Here is an 18,079-nt window from a genome sequence, read left to right as displayed (position 1 = left end):
TTTCCTTCCTCGTTTTATGGCCACGCAGGGGGAAGCCGAGCCCTTTCCCCTGCTGTCCCCAGGGGCACGGCCGCTAGCCGCGGCGCGAGGCTGGCTTCTCGGAGCTGCTCCGGGGGCAGGCGCTGCTCACGCTCTCCCTGCGTGGGCTCGCGCTCCTGCAGCACATCCCCGCGGGCGGCTCTGCCGCTGTTCCCGTGCTGCGCCCACGCTTCTGGGATTTGTTCATTTTGGGCTAGCTGGAGGAGTACAGGAAGGGGGGGGGGGTGCTCCCCCCCCCCCCCCCCCCCCGGTCCTCTGCTTCCCAGGGGAGGGATGCTGCAGCTCTTGGCGCCAGCTCTGCCCCTTGCCCCTGCAATCCCAGCGCCTCCCCTGCTGGCGTGGGCCTGGGGAGGGGGAGTTCATAGCACAGCCCTTGCAGAGGGGCTCCCAGAGGAGAGAGCTTTGGGCACTGCCTGGAGAAACTCAGATTCACCCCAGAGCTCTGGGAGTAGGAGAGAGCTTGACGGATGCTGGAGGCAAGGGCATGTTTCTAAGGCTCGTGGTGGAAGAGGAAAACCCCAAACGCTTCCCAGGTGCCCTTGGTGCAGGGAAGGAGAACTTAAGAGTGAATTCCTTGGAGGGGGGAGCTCCTGGTGTCCTGACTGGGCCCACAGCCTGATAACTCCCACGTTTTCTTCTCTTCCCATCTCAGGGCTGGACACGCTCCACGGGACACCCCAGCTGCAGCAGCCCGCCGCGTCCGGGTGCCGGTCGGTGACTTGGACCAGTTTGTTTCAGAGTGTAAGCGCCCAAATCCTTCGCGTTGTCAGTAACAGACATCTGGGCAGGGATTTCCCATGCTCCAAGACCTCCATTCCTTTGGAAAAACACCACCTTCACTGCTGCTCCGGCTGGGTGGCTGTGGCTGGGGAGGGGGGGGCTGCAGGAGAAGCTGGGCGCTCGCAGCTGCAGCAAAAATCTTCCCGGTGGGGCACGAACCCTCGCAGCGCCCGCGCGTCGGGCCCACGGTTTCAGGAGCTGCTCAAGTAGCTGCCAGCAGGGAACAAGCCACAGAGGAGACTGCGTTATGCTCGTTAAGTTACCATACTGCAAATGCGTGCCAAAAATGCGCTGGCAGCGCTAGCGGCCGCTGCTGAGACCTGCCGGTGTTTCCCAGGGCCCCAGCCGCGGGCAGGCCGCTGCGCTGCGGTGTCAGGGTGTGCGAGGCGCAGCCCTTGGGGGGGGGGGGGGCCCAGCTTGGCTCTGCCCCCACCTTGGCCTTCCCTGGGAAACAGGGAAGGAAAAAAACAGGTAGGGAAAGCAGCAGGGAGAGGTGGCACCTCTGGGAACCGCCACGGCCCCCTGAGGCGGGCAGTGCCGCGCCGGGAGCGCTGAGGGCTCTGAACCTGGGCGCTGACTGCTGGGGGCAGGCACCCTGAGCACCACCCGGAGCCCACGTGGAGCCCGAGGGCACCACGGGTGGGCTCAGACATGCCTGGGAGGTGAAGCAGCAGCTCTGCAGCCCCGGGGCAGTCCCAGCTGGAGACAGCACAGGCAGAAGTGACTTGCAGGTTATTAATGCCCCAGGGCTCGTCCCCAAGCTTACAGCTTCTCCGCTGGCTTTGGGGAAGTCCTAAAGGAGTAGGGGAGATAAAAGCAGGTATTTAGTTTTGAACTCTGGCCTTTGAAAAAGCAGGAGTGCCCGGATCTCGTCCTTCCTGGGGCCCACAGCGGGCGAACCCAAGCCTCTGCAGAGCGTGGCTCTCTCCAAAACGTTCGTCAGTCATTACGGCAGCAGGAAAAGAGCCTCCCTTGTCCCTACCTCTGCTTCAGTTTTACTCCCGGCTTCTGACATAACCAGGTCACTCTTTCCACACTTCCCCAGCCTCACGGAGAGCCGATTAGTGAGCTAGATGGACATGACTCACCGCCTTTTCTAATGAGCAACTTTCCTATGTTTATGTATTTTGGCAGGGCCTTTCATATACCTAAAAAAAAAAAAGAAAAAGAAGGGTGGCACTGGGAGAGGGCAGGGTAAATTGCTGGCATCCGTATCCAGCCTGAGCGTCTCACCTTCCCCTTGGACTCCAGCCAGCTGTGAAGTTGCTGCTTTTGAATGTGAAAAAGGTGTAACTAATCTTCCACGCGCTAATCTGGTTGAAATTCTGTCCGGGCCCAGAGGTAGGCTGCCTAAGCCCTCGACGAGTAATTGGACCTAATTAGGCTGGAAGATTTTTCTTTTGGTTAATATCTGTCCTGGCAACGCCTGGGGGCCCCGTGGTAATAAGCACTGTACAAACCCAGAACAGCCTTACCCTGCCGAGGTTTGCCGGTAGCGGGGTGTCCAGGCCACAGCGGGGTGAGTTGGGTTTTCCTTCTCTTGCACAGACGTGGTCTCAGCGGACAGCCGCCCCGCTCACGTGGTGTTGCTTGTGTTTTGCAGTGACTAAGCGGTGGAAGCTCTCGCTGTCCTAGCGCCGCCAGGCCAGACAATCCTTCCCTTGGCTGAAGATCCCGTTGGATCCCTTCCCATAATGGAAGTGTGAGCGCCAAGATCCTCCATGACCTCCAGAAGCCACAACTCCTTACCGAGAACTCTGATGGCTCCACGAATGCTCTCTGAAGGTGCCCTCGGGGGCATCGCCCAAATCACCCCCTCGCTGTACCTGAGCCGGGGCAGCGTCGCCTCCAACCGGCACCTGCTCCTGTCCCGGGGGATCACCTGCATAATCAACGCAACCATCGAGATTCCCAACTTCAACTGGCCCCAGTTCGAATACGTGAAAGTGCCTTTGGCTGACATGCCCAACGCCCCCATCTCCCTGTACTTCGACAGCGTCGCCGACAAGATAAACAGCGTGGCGCGGAAGCACGGGGCCACCCTAGTCCACTGCGCGGCCGGCGTGAGCAGGTCGGCCACGCTGTGCATCGCCTACCTGATGAAGTACCACAAGGTGTCCCTGTTCGAGGCATACAACTGGGTCAAATCGAGGCGCCCCGTTATACGCCCCAACGTGGGCTTCTGGAGGCAACTGATAGACTACGAGAGGAAGCTGTTTGGGAAGACGACGGTTAAAATGGTACAGACACCATATGGCATCATCCCAGACGTTTACGAGAGAGAGAGGAGACCCCTGATGCCTTACTGGGGAATTTAATGGGACTGCAGACAGGAAGCACAACAGAAGGGACACGCTGTTCTGAGTCGGCCAGACTGGAGACATTCCCTTCTCTTTCTACAGCCAACTTTGGTTCTTTACCATACAGCAGAACCTCAACTGATTCTCACCTCACTAACCTGCAAGGCCAACGGTTCCCTTCGACGCATTTCTCTCTACAGGGATTCCCCATCCATATTTCTCTGATTTAGCAGAACGAGGTCTCCTTATAAGTTTATTCTCCTTTCATAAACCTTCCCTCTCTTTTTAGTCAGTTTATTAGTATCCTACGAGGAAAGGCCTAAAAGGCATTTGGCAGAGTTGATGAACAAAGTGCGCTTTGTGATGCGGTAGCCTGGATATTTCTTTAATAGCTTGTTTGCTTCCTTGCAAAATCCTGTAGTGGCTAGGGAGCGGCGCTAGCACAGACCGAGGGAAGTCCTGCTCTAAGGCAGGGGGTTTTACCAAGAGCCAGGAAGGAAGGAGTGGAGTTGTGTTGCTAGTGCTGGTGTTTTCTTTAACAGCTGTAGTGACTCTCAGTATATAGTGTTTGAGATCTTTAGTCAGCTCTTAATCTGTATTAAAAGTCAAAAAGAGTGAAGTCAGTCCGTGTCAGCCACAAGTAAAATAAAATCTGAACGATTGGAATCAAAATAAATACAAAGTCCTTTTTCACTCATTCCATGCCAGGGCAATAGTCCTGGAATACACTTACACTTCTGAAAAATACCGGTGTTTTTTGTGGGTGGAAAGTAAACAGAATTTGTCCATGTGTGGCTCAAGACAGATGTGGAAGGTTAACCCTTCCTGCACTGACCAGCCAAAGAAACGTTTAGGAAACTGCGTGCATGGCCACCTTCCAAAAGGGCTGAGCTGTGTTTTCTAATATTCAATCAACCAGTAAATTGGAAGTAGGTAAATCCGCTTGATTACTTAGCTCTAAGTACGGTCGTGATCTGCCTTAGCCCATTTCTAAAACACTTCATTATGTCCTCAAGGTTATGTTGCATTCTAGAATTATTCCGCACAAAAAGGCGATCTGTGAAACCTCCCGGACGAGGATGGCTTTATGGAGAAGGCTTTGCCTTGTTCTGTTCGCGATGAGAAAGATTCCAACCTGAGAAGTGGGAGAAACCTTCCCGTGGTGTAGCCCCTGCGAGCCGAACATCGCTCCCCTCCCCGCGGATAGCGGGGACCGGGTTTCGTTAACACATCACCAGGAGAACAAAGCAAGCCCCTTCCTCAGTGAGACGTTTGTGTCCTCTGCTGCATCTCAGGAGGAGGAGTACGCAGATTGCTGGATGCTGAGATAGCTATCTGATTTAAATGAGATTCTATACTTGTAAAAAAAAAATCAATAAAGATTAAACAAGAACATGTGTTGGCTTCCTATTCAGAACTGTGCTAATGTATCTGAAGTAACAGTGGGAACATGGTGTAATCCTGAGCAGGGGCTTGATACGAGTCTGGAGCTTAGTCTTGAGCAAAATAACGTGATCTGTGCCAGTCACTTGGCTGATCTGTTCTCAGTCCATCCAGGGGTCCTGCAATTCCTGACCATCATCAGGAAAGCCAGGCAAGTCCTTTGGCTATTTCAAAATCAGTTACTGCAAATTCCTCCATACTGCAAAGTCCAAAGGAGTTTCCTACATGCAACTACAGCCCCTTCCACCTGGAAACCCTTTTTTTTTTTGATCTAGGATGCACTTAGACAAAACTGCAAGTGAAAAAGCCAAAGTACTTCAGCACTTTTTCCTAACATCAGTGCATGCATCTCAGAGCAGTCCTGCACCAGCAGAGGAAGTCTTTTGCCCACTGAAATGAGCGAGTTTTTTTTTGCCACAAGCTGTGAACAGGTCAGGTTTCGCTGGTTGTCTCTCCTGGCAGTGCAGTGACAAGCAGACAGGAGACAGACTGCCCATCTAAAAACTACACTCCGCTCATCTTCCTCCCCAGTTAAACTGCACCGGGGCAATGGTAAGCAAGAAAATGAACTAGAGATTAAAAATGAAGACTGATAATTAGTCTGCAGACATTCTGAAAGCATGACATATTAGAGGGGAAAAAATCTATTTTCCAAGTTAAACACCTAAAAATTGACCATGTATAATTTAACAATATTATAATATTAATAATATTGTTTTAAAATATAATTGCCTGATACAGCACATCATGAAATAAAGACTTCATTAATAAAAAATACCCAGTAAAGATTATATTATGGAGAATTGCCATGGTATTAATACTTAGCGGTATTTCTCCGCACAAATTCCTCGTTGCAAGAGCAGGTATCTACCTGAGTGGTTTTCCCCCTCAAAATCCAGTTTTTCATCATGCATCCTTAAACTTACAGAAACCAAAGAGGAGAGCGCAGCACAGTTCAGTCGTTCCTCCTGCTACCCATTCTGGAAACCGTGTGTCTGCAATTATTTCAGAGTAGTTGGATGTTATTTGGTGAGGCATCTTGCAAATACGAGCCACGAAGATGACTTTGCGTATACGGCTTCGCGTAAGGCCCTTCTGGTCGAGCTCTCCAAGTTTCTCCCGAGCCAGGGGAAGGTTTTGCCCTGCCCCGACGCCGCCCGGGGAGCGCGGTGGCAAGGGCAGCTCTGGTCCCGCAGGCAGCGCCGCGTTTTGTCCGGCTGCACCCCCGAAAAAGCCACCCCATGGCTCTGTCAGGAATGAAATGGGTTCTTCATTGAAATTGAGGTTTGAATCCCAACAAAACATTTGTAAGTCATTGCAAGAATTAAGGGAGTGAACAATTGACTAAAAAGTCAATTAATAACACTTTTCCTCCTTGGATTCAAAATGTCTGCAGTGACTCCAGCACAGCACAAACTGAAAGAGCTCCAACAACTAATCACAAAACCACTTCTGGAAGACAAATAGCATCCCAATGGGGAGAAAAAGGAATCACAATACGAAGAGACGTTTTCTGACCACTTTTCTTCATAAAATTATGACATTTATATTTTAACACTGAGAAACGGAATTAAATACCGGCCCAGAGATCAAAAAAATCTTTGAGAAAAAGCAGTTTGTACAATAGCAGCTTTTATTGAAAAGGCAGTTTTTGTTTCAAGTTTAATTAATCTGACATGAAGCTAACTAGAAAACAGCATTCGTTGGGTTTTACCGAGCTCCACTCTCCCCTCGTTTCTGCTGCACCGCTCTCAAGGAGCTGCTGAAAGCAAACCCAGGTGAAGGGAAGCTGCTGCCAGAGACGAAAATTCAGAGGAATGTTCAAGAGCAGGACGTAACAATTCCCACGCCACAAATAACCTCCCAACTGCTACACAGCAAATACAGGTCAACAAGCTCGTGAAGGTACTCGAAACAAAACGTGACAGCGGATGGGCAGGACACAGGCTCGAACAGTTGGGTTGCTCCCTAGAGCTCCTGCCACCGAGGAAAAGCCAAAATGCACTAAGATAGCACAGAAGCAGCAGGAACACAACCGGGCAAAATGATATAAATTAAATCAACCAAAGGAACAATCTCTTACAACTCCAAATATACACAAATATATAGAAAAATCACTTTTCATAGGTAATCCCAAGGCAGCTCCAGAGAACACACACATTAAAAAAAAGGAAGAAGAAAACCAGGTTTCTTTTTTTTCCCTAGTGAAAGAGCACATCCAGCAAAAGGGGCTATATTTATAAAATTCAGCACAACCAAAGCAGAAGGCAGCATGTCCATTAGCCTGTATGCAAAGGAGGCAGGGGAGCATGGTCTGTTACAATGCACCGTAGAAAATATTGTAACCTTGGATACAGATTGCAAGGACACCAGGCTTTGGCTAGCAGTGCGATGTCTGAGGAGATGCTGAGTGCAACAGTGAGTCATTTTAATGACTGGGGTATGAGAGTGAAACGATCCTCGTTGTGCAATGCCTTTATCAAGGGGATCTGCATGTAAAACATTTGATGTATTCCCATGACGTAAAGGTGTGCAGAACAATGGTTTCTGCTTGCCACGAACACATTAATATTGCCTGCTGCTCTCCCGTCTGTAGGGAGCAAGTGACTAGCAGTGTCATACTTCAGTAAGCTCTGCTGCAATTATAATTGTAAATGTCGATTCCTTACTTTTATGGGCCAAAAGACACACTGGCTACGTCTTAGAGAGGGAACTTACTTGCTTAATATGTACGTGACAAGAAAAACATCACTGAAAAAGGCTTTTATGACAGTACATCTCATACTGCTTTTGAAATATTGGTTGCTTTTAGTTTCACGTTGTGGCCTTTTTTTTTTTTTTGTGGCATTCTCTTTTAATTAGAAAAGAACACGTATCCAGTTAAGTGTTCAGGAACTGTGGTGGAAGCCCGTGCTAACAATAAATTCCCTTTTCCCAATATAGCATTTTCATAAGCAACAGCCTTTGCGTCAGCCAGATACAAAAACCACTCGACAAGTCCCCTTGCTAGCAGCAAGGCGAGGCATTAGCTTGAAGCCAGACAATGCTTAAGTGCTTCTGTAGCTCACTATGCAAAGGCAAGTGCTTGCTTACTGTGCTGCACAGACCCCGGACATCAATGGGAACACTTCCACTGGTACCCAGCAGCCCCTAAGTACGAGGGAAAACAATGTATGTGGTCAACAGCTATGGTGCAGGCTACTGTAACTATTTCACACCTAATAAATGAATCAGAGAGCGAGTAAAGACTGACTGCTTTTTTTTTTTTCCTCCTTTTCTGATAATTACTGGGCAGCAGAAGGCAAGCAGTCACTGTCGCACTACTGAAAATCTGCCACTTGATTAGCTTGAGCTTGCAACTGGAGGCACAAGTTGCTGAGTTTATGAATAAGCTAATTTCAGGCGGCAGGAAGATTTATTTTAATTTGGGTAAATAAGGGGCCGGACACCTAACACTCTTATTAGCCAAAATTCTTTAATTCGGCATAATTAATAGTTTAGTATAGCCAAGACTTATTTTTTTTAAATCACAGACTGGTTGAGGCTGGCAGGGATTGCAGGGTCCCTCTGGTGCCACCCCAGCCCCAGCACGGCCCCCCCCGGCAGGGGACCCAGCCCCATGTCCAGGCTGCTGGAGCTCTCCCAGAGGAGCCCCCAGCCCCTCGGGCAGCCTGTGGATGAGATCCCCCCCCAGCCCCCTCTTCTCCAGGCTGAACAGCCCCAGCTCCCAGCCTCTCATAACAGGAGAGGTGCTCCGGTCCCTTGAGCATCTTGGTGGCCCTCCACCGGGCTCTTTCCAGTATGTCCAGGTCTCCCTTTTACTGGGGACCCAGACCTGGGCACAGCGCTCCAGGTGAGGCCTCGCCAATGCTGAGCAGAGGGGAACGACCACCTCTCCTGACCTGCTGGCGATGCTTTGCCTAATGCAGCCAAGAATACCACTGGCCTTCTTGGCAGCGAGGGCACGTTGCTGACCCGTGTTCAGTTTGGTGTCCGCCAGGACCCCCGGGTCCTGTTCTGCTGAACTCCATGAGATGTTTGTCAGCCCAAGCAAAGACTATAGAGAGTGGCCTTGCAGTCACATCTGCCAGCTCCTTCTGGGTTTGTGGGTGCCTCGCATCACAGCCCATGGGCTTGCGATTGTCCAGTTTGCTCAAGTGTTCCCTGACCTTGTCCTCTTCCAAAGAGACAACAATTTTCCTCTTTGTAATTTCAATTTCAGCAAATAATTACTTGTCAACATCAGCTACTCTCAATGAAGGCAAGAGTAGCTTGGAAAAGCTGTTGATATCTTTGGAGAACAGAGATTTTCTAGAGAACTGAGAAACTGAAGTCAAAGAATGAAGCAAACTGAATAGGATGTATAGCGGTAAGGCTCTTAAAATAACGCCACGAAGCTCCCAGTGGGTTTAAAACTCTGTAACTATCACTGCAGCTGATGGCACTGTCATCATATTGAAAGAAAGAAGTGGTTACTTCAAATTTATGGGCAACACTTTGTGATAGTCTATTATACTAATCTCTTCCTATTCGATAGGTGTTCCTACCATAAGGAACAAAATGGTAGATCGGCAGCAGCCGGCTTCGAAAAGCAGTCTGCTTAAGCCCAACTTTCAGTGCTGGATCACACCCACCTGCAGCAGGAGCTAAGGGCCACCTCGTACTGCCAGTTCTGAGTCAGGAAAACACGTTACCACAGGTAGCACTGCATTGCACAAGTTACATGCCTGCATCCCATCGGGGGAAGCAGGTAACACACAAAAAAGGGAATATGTACAGGAGCAGACACGCAGTATCAGTGGAGTCCAGTTTTCAACAGTGATGCAGCCACACAACTACCAAAGCGTCAGGAGAAACGTAACAAACCACAGCTGTAGTTCAGGACAAGTCCAAGAGCAAATATTAGCCAGTATTTACAATAGAACAGCAAAGATTGCAAGCTTTAAAATCCAGTTGCCTGTACTAAAGAGTCCAGATATGGTAGAGAAAATTTAAACAATTTTTCCACGTTCTTAAACCCCAGTACTAACCAGTTAAGCATATGAATACTTTATAATAATTTACAATTCAGAATAGTGAAAATTTAAATAAACAATGGCTCTCTACAGTCTAATTCCTTCCAAGTCAGTAATTCATTTTGCCTTGGAAGTTACCATGACATGTGCATCGTATGCATTGTAATAATATAGCAGCAAATATTTAAAGAAAAATATCATGATCCAGACACCCAAAACATTAAGAAAAGATTTGTTTGCAAATATGTACTTCAAGTCTTTAAGTGTCACTTCCATGCAAATCAGTCTAGCGTTTCAGTTTGTCTTGGAAACTAGGTACTGTCCTCTAACAGAGGTCTGTACACTTGGACGGCAGACCGGTTTTTTGTTTGTTTGTTTCACAAAGACCTACCCGCTTTCATATCGAGAAAGAAACGCCGCATTTTGTGCCACTCCACCTTTTTTTTCTTGTTATTTCTGAAACCCCAGCCATTTCAAGTACAATTCTTCACGGGGAACTTCCATATACGAGAGTGGCTTTAATCCACTGTTGTACAGAAATCAAAACAAAGCATTTCAAACCCTAACCACAGCTGAAAGAAGCCTTTCCACTTACTCTATCACACCATTTACCCCAACCGAGGTGCATTTTCAGACCCGATACTCCACCTTCAGCGCGACTGCTTTCAGAGCAGGTCAGGCAAAATGAGACCCGGAGGCTTTGGCTCCACGCAGTTGATCCAGAAGTTTGCACAGCTGGCATGGTATTGGTGCCCTCCATATGCCAGCTTAAAATTATCCGTTTCTGAATTAAAGGCCTAGAATAACAAGAATTGAAACAAGTATGAAAGTCTTATCTTCTCCAGGATATAAAACAGAGTGGAAAATGGCTATCGCAGAGGTGTTCACCCCCAGCATGGTAGAACCTGGACCCTCTCACTCTGAATGAGCCATCTTCACTTGCAGAAGCAGAGCAGGCAGACAAATATTTCATTTTAGTCTGCAAAAATGTTTGCAGGTGGACAAAACCTTCAGCCACCACACCTGATGGTACTTAGTCTGCTACACGGTGTGTTGGAGGGAGCCATTTGATTAGTATTCTCTCTCATCTGACACCTGGTAACTAACCCATCTCGTTTCTCGCATCCTCTAGGAAACAAAAGCTTGTTCTGCTAGCTATCACGTTTATTTCACTGGGTCAAACTCTGCCGTAACTTAGGCAGGTGCAATTCTTGATATTAGCATTATCCTACCATACTTCTGGTTCAGGTTGGTCCCCTTTTTCTGGTAATTGAATCTGTTTTACAATAGGAGTGCATGAAGCCATGAATAAGCTTAAAACATCTCTCAGTGTATGTATCTCTCAAATGTATGTTGCTAGGAGATACTGCTTAGATGTGATGGGAAAATTATTTTTTATTTTTAAATAAATCTAGGCTCTCGGGGATAACGTTGATTTTTCCCCCCCTGTTCAGAAGGAGAACAGTTAACAGCTGTTTCTACTTCAGCAGCATTCCATTCCCAATGCTTCACAGCTACCTATTTAAAAAAAATTCTAAACCCGTTTCCTACACTTTGGATTTCCTGCACAGACTTCTAAAAATGCCATTGCCTACTACATATAGCCAAAAGGCAATACTTCTAGCAAAAACCCTACCGTTCCCCCACCCTTTTGCAACAGACACACAGGCAGCTACAAATTCAGAAACTCGCTGCAGTGAGTTTTCTACCACACAACAGAAGTAGCACAAAACCAGAAAGCTATTCACAAGGTACAAGCATGCAGACAAGACAAAAGGGAGACTCTATAGAGCATGTTAGTTGATCGGATCAGGTATTACAGTTACAAAAAATGACTAGAAGAAAAGGATTCATGATTGGTACAATTGAGAATGACAGCTGAAGGCCAGTTAGCAGTTCAGCCTTTCACACTCAACTAGGAATGATTCTATAAAGAATTTTTTACAGGTTCATACTTTTCTAGGAAGCTCTTCCACAGGTTTCTCTTCTTTCTGAAATAACGTTGAAACCAAAAAGTCAGCAAAACTGCCGATATACATTAATTGGTTGGCATAATTACTTTGTACACATCCTGGGATTCCCTCCCAGCTCTACTAATTGCAATAGTCCCCTCCTGGCAATCCGCAGAGATGCATTGCATAAAAGAAAGTAATTAAAAGATTTATATATATGCATTTTTTGGTCTCAGTATCCCAGTTTCTTTCCTGTAATGAAGAATTTAACTTTTCAACCCTTTTCTCCACATCTGCGTCACACCCAAAGCCCACTGAGTTTAGGCCATTGACCGGTTTGAGTCCCATCTATTGATCAGATTTTGCCTTCGCCGCTTCCAGTTACAAATTACAGCCATGAAAACTTGTAAATGTACCCCAAGCCTAAATGGAAGTCAAAACTGTAAATTAAAAATGAGTTTAATGATAGAGCCCATGATACTTACTTTACTTCTTGAATCCACATTTAGGAGGCACACTCCACAGGCAAGATCTTGCGCATTTTTAATCCCTGGACGCAGCATACAAGAAGAGAAATCCAGTGAGTTTTCATCTGGCTAAAGAAATGAGACAGTAAAATTTAGACATTTTCAATGACTGAAAAAGTTTCAGATATGACAAAAATTATTTTTCTGCTTGTAACAGAGACCTACGGCATCACACAGGCAACAAGGCAGAGGTGACGTTACATTTTCTCAGTCTGATGCATGATTTAACCAAAGCCATTAGTATGTATTTGCAGTCCTGCTACGCGGTCTCCATCAGCATTAATTTATAACACTCTAGCTCTTGAAAAGGGGTTAGACTACAAAGGAAATAATTCTTAAGTTCCATGTTCCCACATCAAAAAGGGAAGAAACTTCTGAGGAAAGAGCCCGGGCAGCTGCTGCTACATTTCAACTGCAGCATATTAAGGACTGGATGCAGATAAACAGCGGTATGCAACAGCTATTTGTGCAGCTGCGAGGAAACGGGGCAGCGGCCAGCACCGCTTCCACTAGTGTTTGAAGTGGTGTCCGTATCTGTGTTTATTGTCCTGAATTCCGTATTACGGCCTGATCAAAAAAGGGCAGTTGTTATTCTTTCTGAAGTTTTTTTTTTTTTTCCTGAACCTACAGTATGGCACAGCAGTACAAAGCGGGACATTAAGATTAACCAAACCATATACGAATTAAGGTCACCGGCTATTTCATGCCAGACAACCTCAGGTCCAAGAGAGGCAAGGATTGGGAGAATAAGCCTGCAAATAAGCAACTTTCCTGGTACACAATCTTAAATTTCAGCTACAAGATGGATGGTTACAGAAAGCTTTACATATGCATGGTATAAAGCTGTTGAAGTATTGCTTGAAGCTGGTAGCACAATTAAAAATAATGACTAGAAATGCAAGAAACAAACAAAATGTGTGATCATAAAACACGTGTACTCTTTCTTAATCCATAGGCTAGGTATGCTGATCACACTCCCCTGCTGAATGGCTGGAGAATAATTGGAATCCTGAAAAAAAGCCCTTTCATCTTTAAGTAGATCAATCAAATTAATAAACGCACTCTAATATTTGTTTACCAAACGCACGAGTGAAGCAAATGAGAAGGTCATCCTGTAATTTGCAATGAAAAACCACAAGGCTGTGCATAAAATTACCTTGCAACAAAATCCTTTAAAAGATAAAATTAACCTTTCCAAGCGCGTGCCTCTGAGCTGGGCTACTTCTCTGCACTTAACTGGCACCTCTGCACCGCGTGGGGTCTGTGACACCCGGGGAAGGTATGGTTCCACACGGTTCAGCATTCCACGCGGAGAAGAGAAACAAAAAAAGGATGATTTTGAGAAGTATCGGAGTCAGGGGTCTCTTTGGTAACTACCAAGAGACTGCACGTGTTTGAGAAGTTGTTTGCAGCTCCAAGTGTGCTTAACATTTAGCTGGACTGCTAAGGAGAACGTGGCACAGACCTTAAAGGTAATCCCTGTAATCTGCCAGGGAAAAGTACTTTAGGAGCTAGATTTTAATCTACTTGCTTTGAATCAAGAGAGACTCCTGGTAGCTTTTTAGATTGTCACCATCAACAACACCAGATTTCAAACAGATGAATCCTCATCTATCAACTTCACCTGCCAGGCAGTAAAATAGCCAAGTGTAAGTTTCATTTTCTGACAGGCTTTGTGTAACGCCGGGTGTTACCAAAAGCACCTGCTTGGCATCGCTGCTTGTAACGAGAGGTTTAAAGTGTGCAAGAGGTGTGTAAAAGGGGACTGACACCTACAGTACCTGCTTTGCAGGGCTGATGGTTAGCTCAAGGTGGCTATTTGAGGCAGAAGCCAGGTACCTGGGGGCTCATTTATACCCAGCTGCTTGCTGAGGAGCAAAGATCTTTAGTGGCCACGGCTGCATTGCAAGAAGGAAGCCACAAATTAAAGCATTCGGTGAGAAGATAACATAGTAATGACCTAGTTATGGGTGCTTGATGTGAAGCACTGATACTAGGGATTGAAGACTCCTTAGGTATACACTGAATTAAAGGGATCCATTACACAAGACCGTATCAAGCACCGTCATGAGGATGACTCCCTAAGGATATGAGTTCTACTGTGGTTAAAAAAAAAATTTTGCACATATTTCCGTGTGAACGTTGCAGGAAATACCAAGTGAAAGATATTTAATGGCAAGTTTATTTTCTTGCCTTCCAATTGTGTCTATTCTGTACCTGGCCCCTACATGTCCCTCTTTTTCAGTTCCTTTGAGCACCCTTCCCATCCGGTGCTCCCTCACCTAAAGACCACCGCTCAGACAGCCTCCCACCATCTCTCTGTATCTATGCAGAAAGCTCTCGAGCTTCTACCAGACTGTCTCAGAGCAACTGAATCTTTTCTGGCACTTCTATTGCGAGGAGGAAGAGCTATTTAGTCTGCAGCAGGAACCAAAACAAACGTAGGCATTTCCAAAATCCAGAGAGAAAAGAAAACAGTTCAGCTATTCCTGTGTTGCTACACTGAATGCTCCTGCACTGTTAGCATTAGAACTGACTGCAGGGATATTATACAAACAAGGTAAGTCCACGTGATTCTGTCTTCACCTAATGGCTTATAAAATTTCACTATTTTTCCCTTATTAGAGAGGTCCACAGACACACAGGATATCCTACCATTAAGTTACTAACATAACACAGTATTTGCACATAAATAAGTTTTCTTACACCGAGCTTTAAACTGGATTTCACAAACAAGTGTATTTCCATTTTGCAAGAGGAAAAAAAAAAAAAGGAAAGTTAGGACACCCCATGAAGTCATTTTACATATAATTATGAGGTTTCTTCTAGTAAACATATAGCTTATTTTTGGCCTTACCGTTAAAGCAGCAAGTGACATGAAGCTTATTAGGTTGTTCCATACTTTATCAATATCCTTCAGCAGCTGTTGGAGTTTCTCGCTACAGACAGCCGTTGCTTTGATACCCAGTTCAACTCTCTTTGTTACTCTATAGACTTCAACAACCCCTGTTGGAATAAAACACAGCGAAGAAAGGCAGATAAATTCACTGCAGGCACAAGGTTTCTGAAATTGTGACTCAAAAACAGCGCAGAATAGGCACAGCACATTAAAGGTTGTCATTTAACACAGCACATAAAGGCGGTCAAAGGACTGTTATTTCTAAGTAGTTGTTACATTGTTTAGCAGCAGAGTTGGTGCTCATCATTTCAACGTAGGCATAGATTAAGCTAAAAAAATAAACAAATACCATTTGGGGAAAAGTGACTATACATTAGTATAGGAGAACATTCAATGCAAGAGACACGCTAAATTAAAACATACCTAGTAAATATTCCATGCCTTGAGCAGACTGGATAACTTCAGTGCAAACAGATGAACTGCTTATTCCATTTAAGGTATCATTTGCTTTCTTTATGACCTGGTGGAAGTAAGATTCATAAAAAGGTGCTGTTATTTACCTTAAAATAATTACTACAAACAAGATCGTCACCAACAGAAACCGTCACACAAAATAGGAGGCAAATTAAATGACTGCTATATTCAGCCTCATGATTTTGTACATTCACGCTGTAACTCTAAGTAGATCAGTGTAAAAGTATGAACATTTAAAACCTTAGTGCATTCCCACAAATATTTTCATTACTAAAATAGTAGTTTTGAGTGTATGCATGCATTGCTATCTAGTTTAATAATAGCATTCAGATTTTTTTTTTTGCATTTGAGTATTAGACAGCAAAAAGAAATTTTAAAGAAAATTACTCTGGCTGTGAAATATCTGACACATATTACCAGAAAATCAATGACCTCTCCTCAAGCCACATTAAATATGCTTATTTCTAAAAAATGGTGCTGAAGAGCAAGGTGCTCTTTGATACCAGCTCATTGATACCAATGACCCGAACAACATATTTTATTGGTCTCTGCTTGGGCTGATTCAAACCCTTTCCATGCCTATGCAGTCTTAAACATTGAATAAAATTGTACCTGCACTAAGGAGGAAAAGATTTCAGAGGCTACACACTTACTTGCAGGGCACTCTCCAAGCATCTTTGCCATTCATACGCGTATCTCTCACTTTCCTATTTGAAAGAAAAGGACAGTCTGAACATCTTTCTACACGCATTTCCCCCTCTCCTACCACAATAGACATACAGAAGACAGGTATTTAAAGAGATTATTTGCAGGTTAGCTATGAAAAAAAATTTAAATACCTTTTCCTAATTTTTCCTCATTTTTAAAATAGTCTATTTGCATCTGAACTCTAAAATCTGACTTCTGGGAGTTAGAACTAGTTTCAAAAGGAAGAACACACATACCCACTCCAAGCAAATTTGTTACAGGTTTGCCGTTACAGAAATGGGGATTAGCAGAACTTAATCCAAGTCCTTTTACCATCCTATTCTTAATACAAGCGAGAGAAATAACGATTACACAGCCAAAAAGTTAAGCCATTTCTCAAAGCCAATGGTCTCAGTGCCAAAACTAGGATTAGATTTTAGTCGTAACCAATTTCCAGTTACAAGCTTAGACTGCAAGGTCAAATGATTCAGACACCAGCACTTTTTTCCATGCCACAAGGCTCTAAAGACAGAAAAGGAGAAATCTCCTTTATGAACTGTTTCCTGTTCATAAGAAGGAGACAAAGAACAGAAACCTTCCTTTATGAACAGCAAAATCAAAACACCTAACCTTACCCAGGTTCCATCTTAGAAATACACCCTACACCGAAACAGCTAAAGTCCCAAAGAGCTGGGATACAGAACTCCCTTATTATCGCACCAATGAAAGTCATTGCTGATTTTCCTATATTCCAGACAGTTCCTTACCTCAACTTCCCCGGTCAGGTCTTTGTATTTGTCTCTGATGACAGGCAAGGCAGGCTTCTCACTGAGGGTGTTTGAACGATCTCTAAACGGCTGCTCCAAAACCGGTAAAGGCGAAGAGCGGCTTATTTCTCTGTCACCTAGGCTTAAGCTCCTTTTATGAGACCCTAAAAAGTTAGGACATAAAGAAGGTTTTTCCTCCACTCAAAGGCAGGGAATAAAAATGAACGTAGTGGTATCAAGGGATGCACTACACCTCCATGAGAATGAAACCTATTTACTCACTGACTGGTGCAAACTTAGCCAGTTCAATTCTTACAAAATTTTGGCACAACAAATTTTTATTTCTACAAAGAGCCCTGCTCCAAACATCACAGAAATCAATAAGAAACTTGTTTCCAGTAGTCTTTAGAACAATCCCCACTGGCTAATTTATAATTTAGTTAGAAAAAATAGCCTTTAATAAGTACACGCTTTATGAGCTTTCTCTGCTCTGAGTGGGCTTACCTTGAACAGACAGGTCAAAGGTAGCCAGCTCACTCTTGATCATTTCTTCGCTAGATTTCATCTTGCCTTGGGAAGTTGCCACCAAGAAGTCAAACTTGCTGATTTTTGGCTTTTCACTTTGGAACTCTCCAAAGTCATCTGTGGACTCCCTGCGCGTTTCAGAAGAGACACCGCTAGCAAGGAAGTCTGCCTCTTGACTTGTGTCGGCTGCTGCATCCTGCGCTTCTGATGAAGGTCTTGCAAAATCACCGAAGTCTCCAACGTCATCATCACTTGGACCGCCGGATATTGGTCCAGAGTCCTTAAAGTTTGCAAAGGCTGCAAACGAAACATCCTGCAAAGCATCCTCACTAGAAAAGGTTGTCACTTTGGAAACGGTTGTCATGGTAATGTTTTCTGAACTGCCAAACAAAGTCTCCTTCTTCTGAAGAACAGAGGTAGCGGCAGAGGATCCGCTTCCCGAAGCCTGGACAAAGGAGGAGAACTTCTTGCCCTGGTGAATGTCTTCTTTGTCGGACCAGTCGTAGCTTGCCAGGCTGCTGACTGCAGACCCACTGTTATAGCTTCCAAAGGGGGCACATTTTAAGTCATCTATATCTGAGAAAGAGAAACCCCTACAATTAGAAGCTGAAGTTCAAACGTTAATCTCTCCACACTGTCTAAAAATAATAGCTACTTGCTAGGAGTCTTAG

At 45.3% G+C, this 18,079-nt stretch overlaps 2 protein-coding genes across 11 annotated transcripts in view; one reads left to right on the top strand and one right to left on the bottom strand.

Moving 5' to 3' along the window:
* Positions 1 to 2,420: 2,420 nt before the first annotated feature.
* The window catches only part of SYNRG (synergin gamma), a 48,582-nt gene continuing 32,923 nt past the window's right edge, over positions 2,421 to 18,079 (bottom strand). For 7 of the 10 annotated variants that reach the window (XM_083806772.1, XM_083806770.1, XM_083806777.1 and 4 more), the window contains 8 exons: positions 17,388 to 17,984; positions 16,884 to 17,047; positions 16,083 to 16,136; positions 15,379 to 15,475; positions 14,914 to 15,062; positions 12,015 to 12,125; positions 11,533 to 11,568; positions 6,178 to 10,374 (listed from right to left, as the gene is read on the bottom strand). In XM_083806772.1, the coding sequence (XP_083662898.1) occupies positions 10,243 to 10,374; positions 11,533 to 11,568; positions 12,015 to 12,125; positions 14,914 to 15,062; positions 15,379 to 15,475; positions 16,083 to 16,136; positions 16,884 to 17,047; positions 17,388 to 17,984 (1,340 nt within the window). In that variant the 3' untranslated portion in view covers positions 6,178 to 10,242. Of the gene's footprint in view, positions 5,810 to 6,177; positions 10,375 to 11,532; positions 11,569 to 12,014; positions 12,126 to 14,913; positions 15,063 to 15,378; positions 15,476 to 16,082; positions 16,137 to 16,883; positions 17,048 to 17,387; positions 17,985 to 18,079 lie in introns of those variants that run through there. The other 3 variants (XM_083806774.1, XM_083806771.1, XM_083806773.1) reach the window with 2 other exon arrangements.
* Positions 2,541 to 4,514, top strand: DUSP14 (dual specificity phosphatase 14; the record flags this gene model as incomplete). The annotated part of the gene is made up of 1 exon (XM_083806799.1): positions 2,541 to 4,514. One exon carries the CDS (start codon positions 2,541 to 2,543, stop codon positions 3,135 to 3,137), a length of 597 nt encoding a protein of 198 aa, XP_083662925.1. The 3' UTR covers positions 3,138 to 4,514.

This window comes from Anser anser, assembly GCF_964211835.1.
Source record: "Anser anser genome assembly, chromosome: 20".
NCBI classification, from domain to species: domain Eukaryota; kingdom Metazoa; phylum Chordata; class Aves; order Anseriformes; family Anatidae; genus Anser; species Anser anser.
Note: the sequence above shows the minus strand (reverse complement) of the source record. Positions and strands in the feature narration are given on the sequence as shown.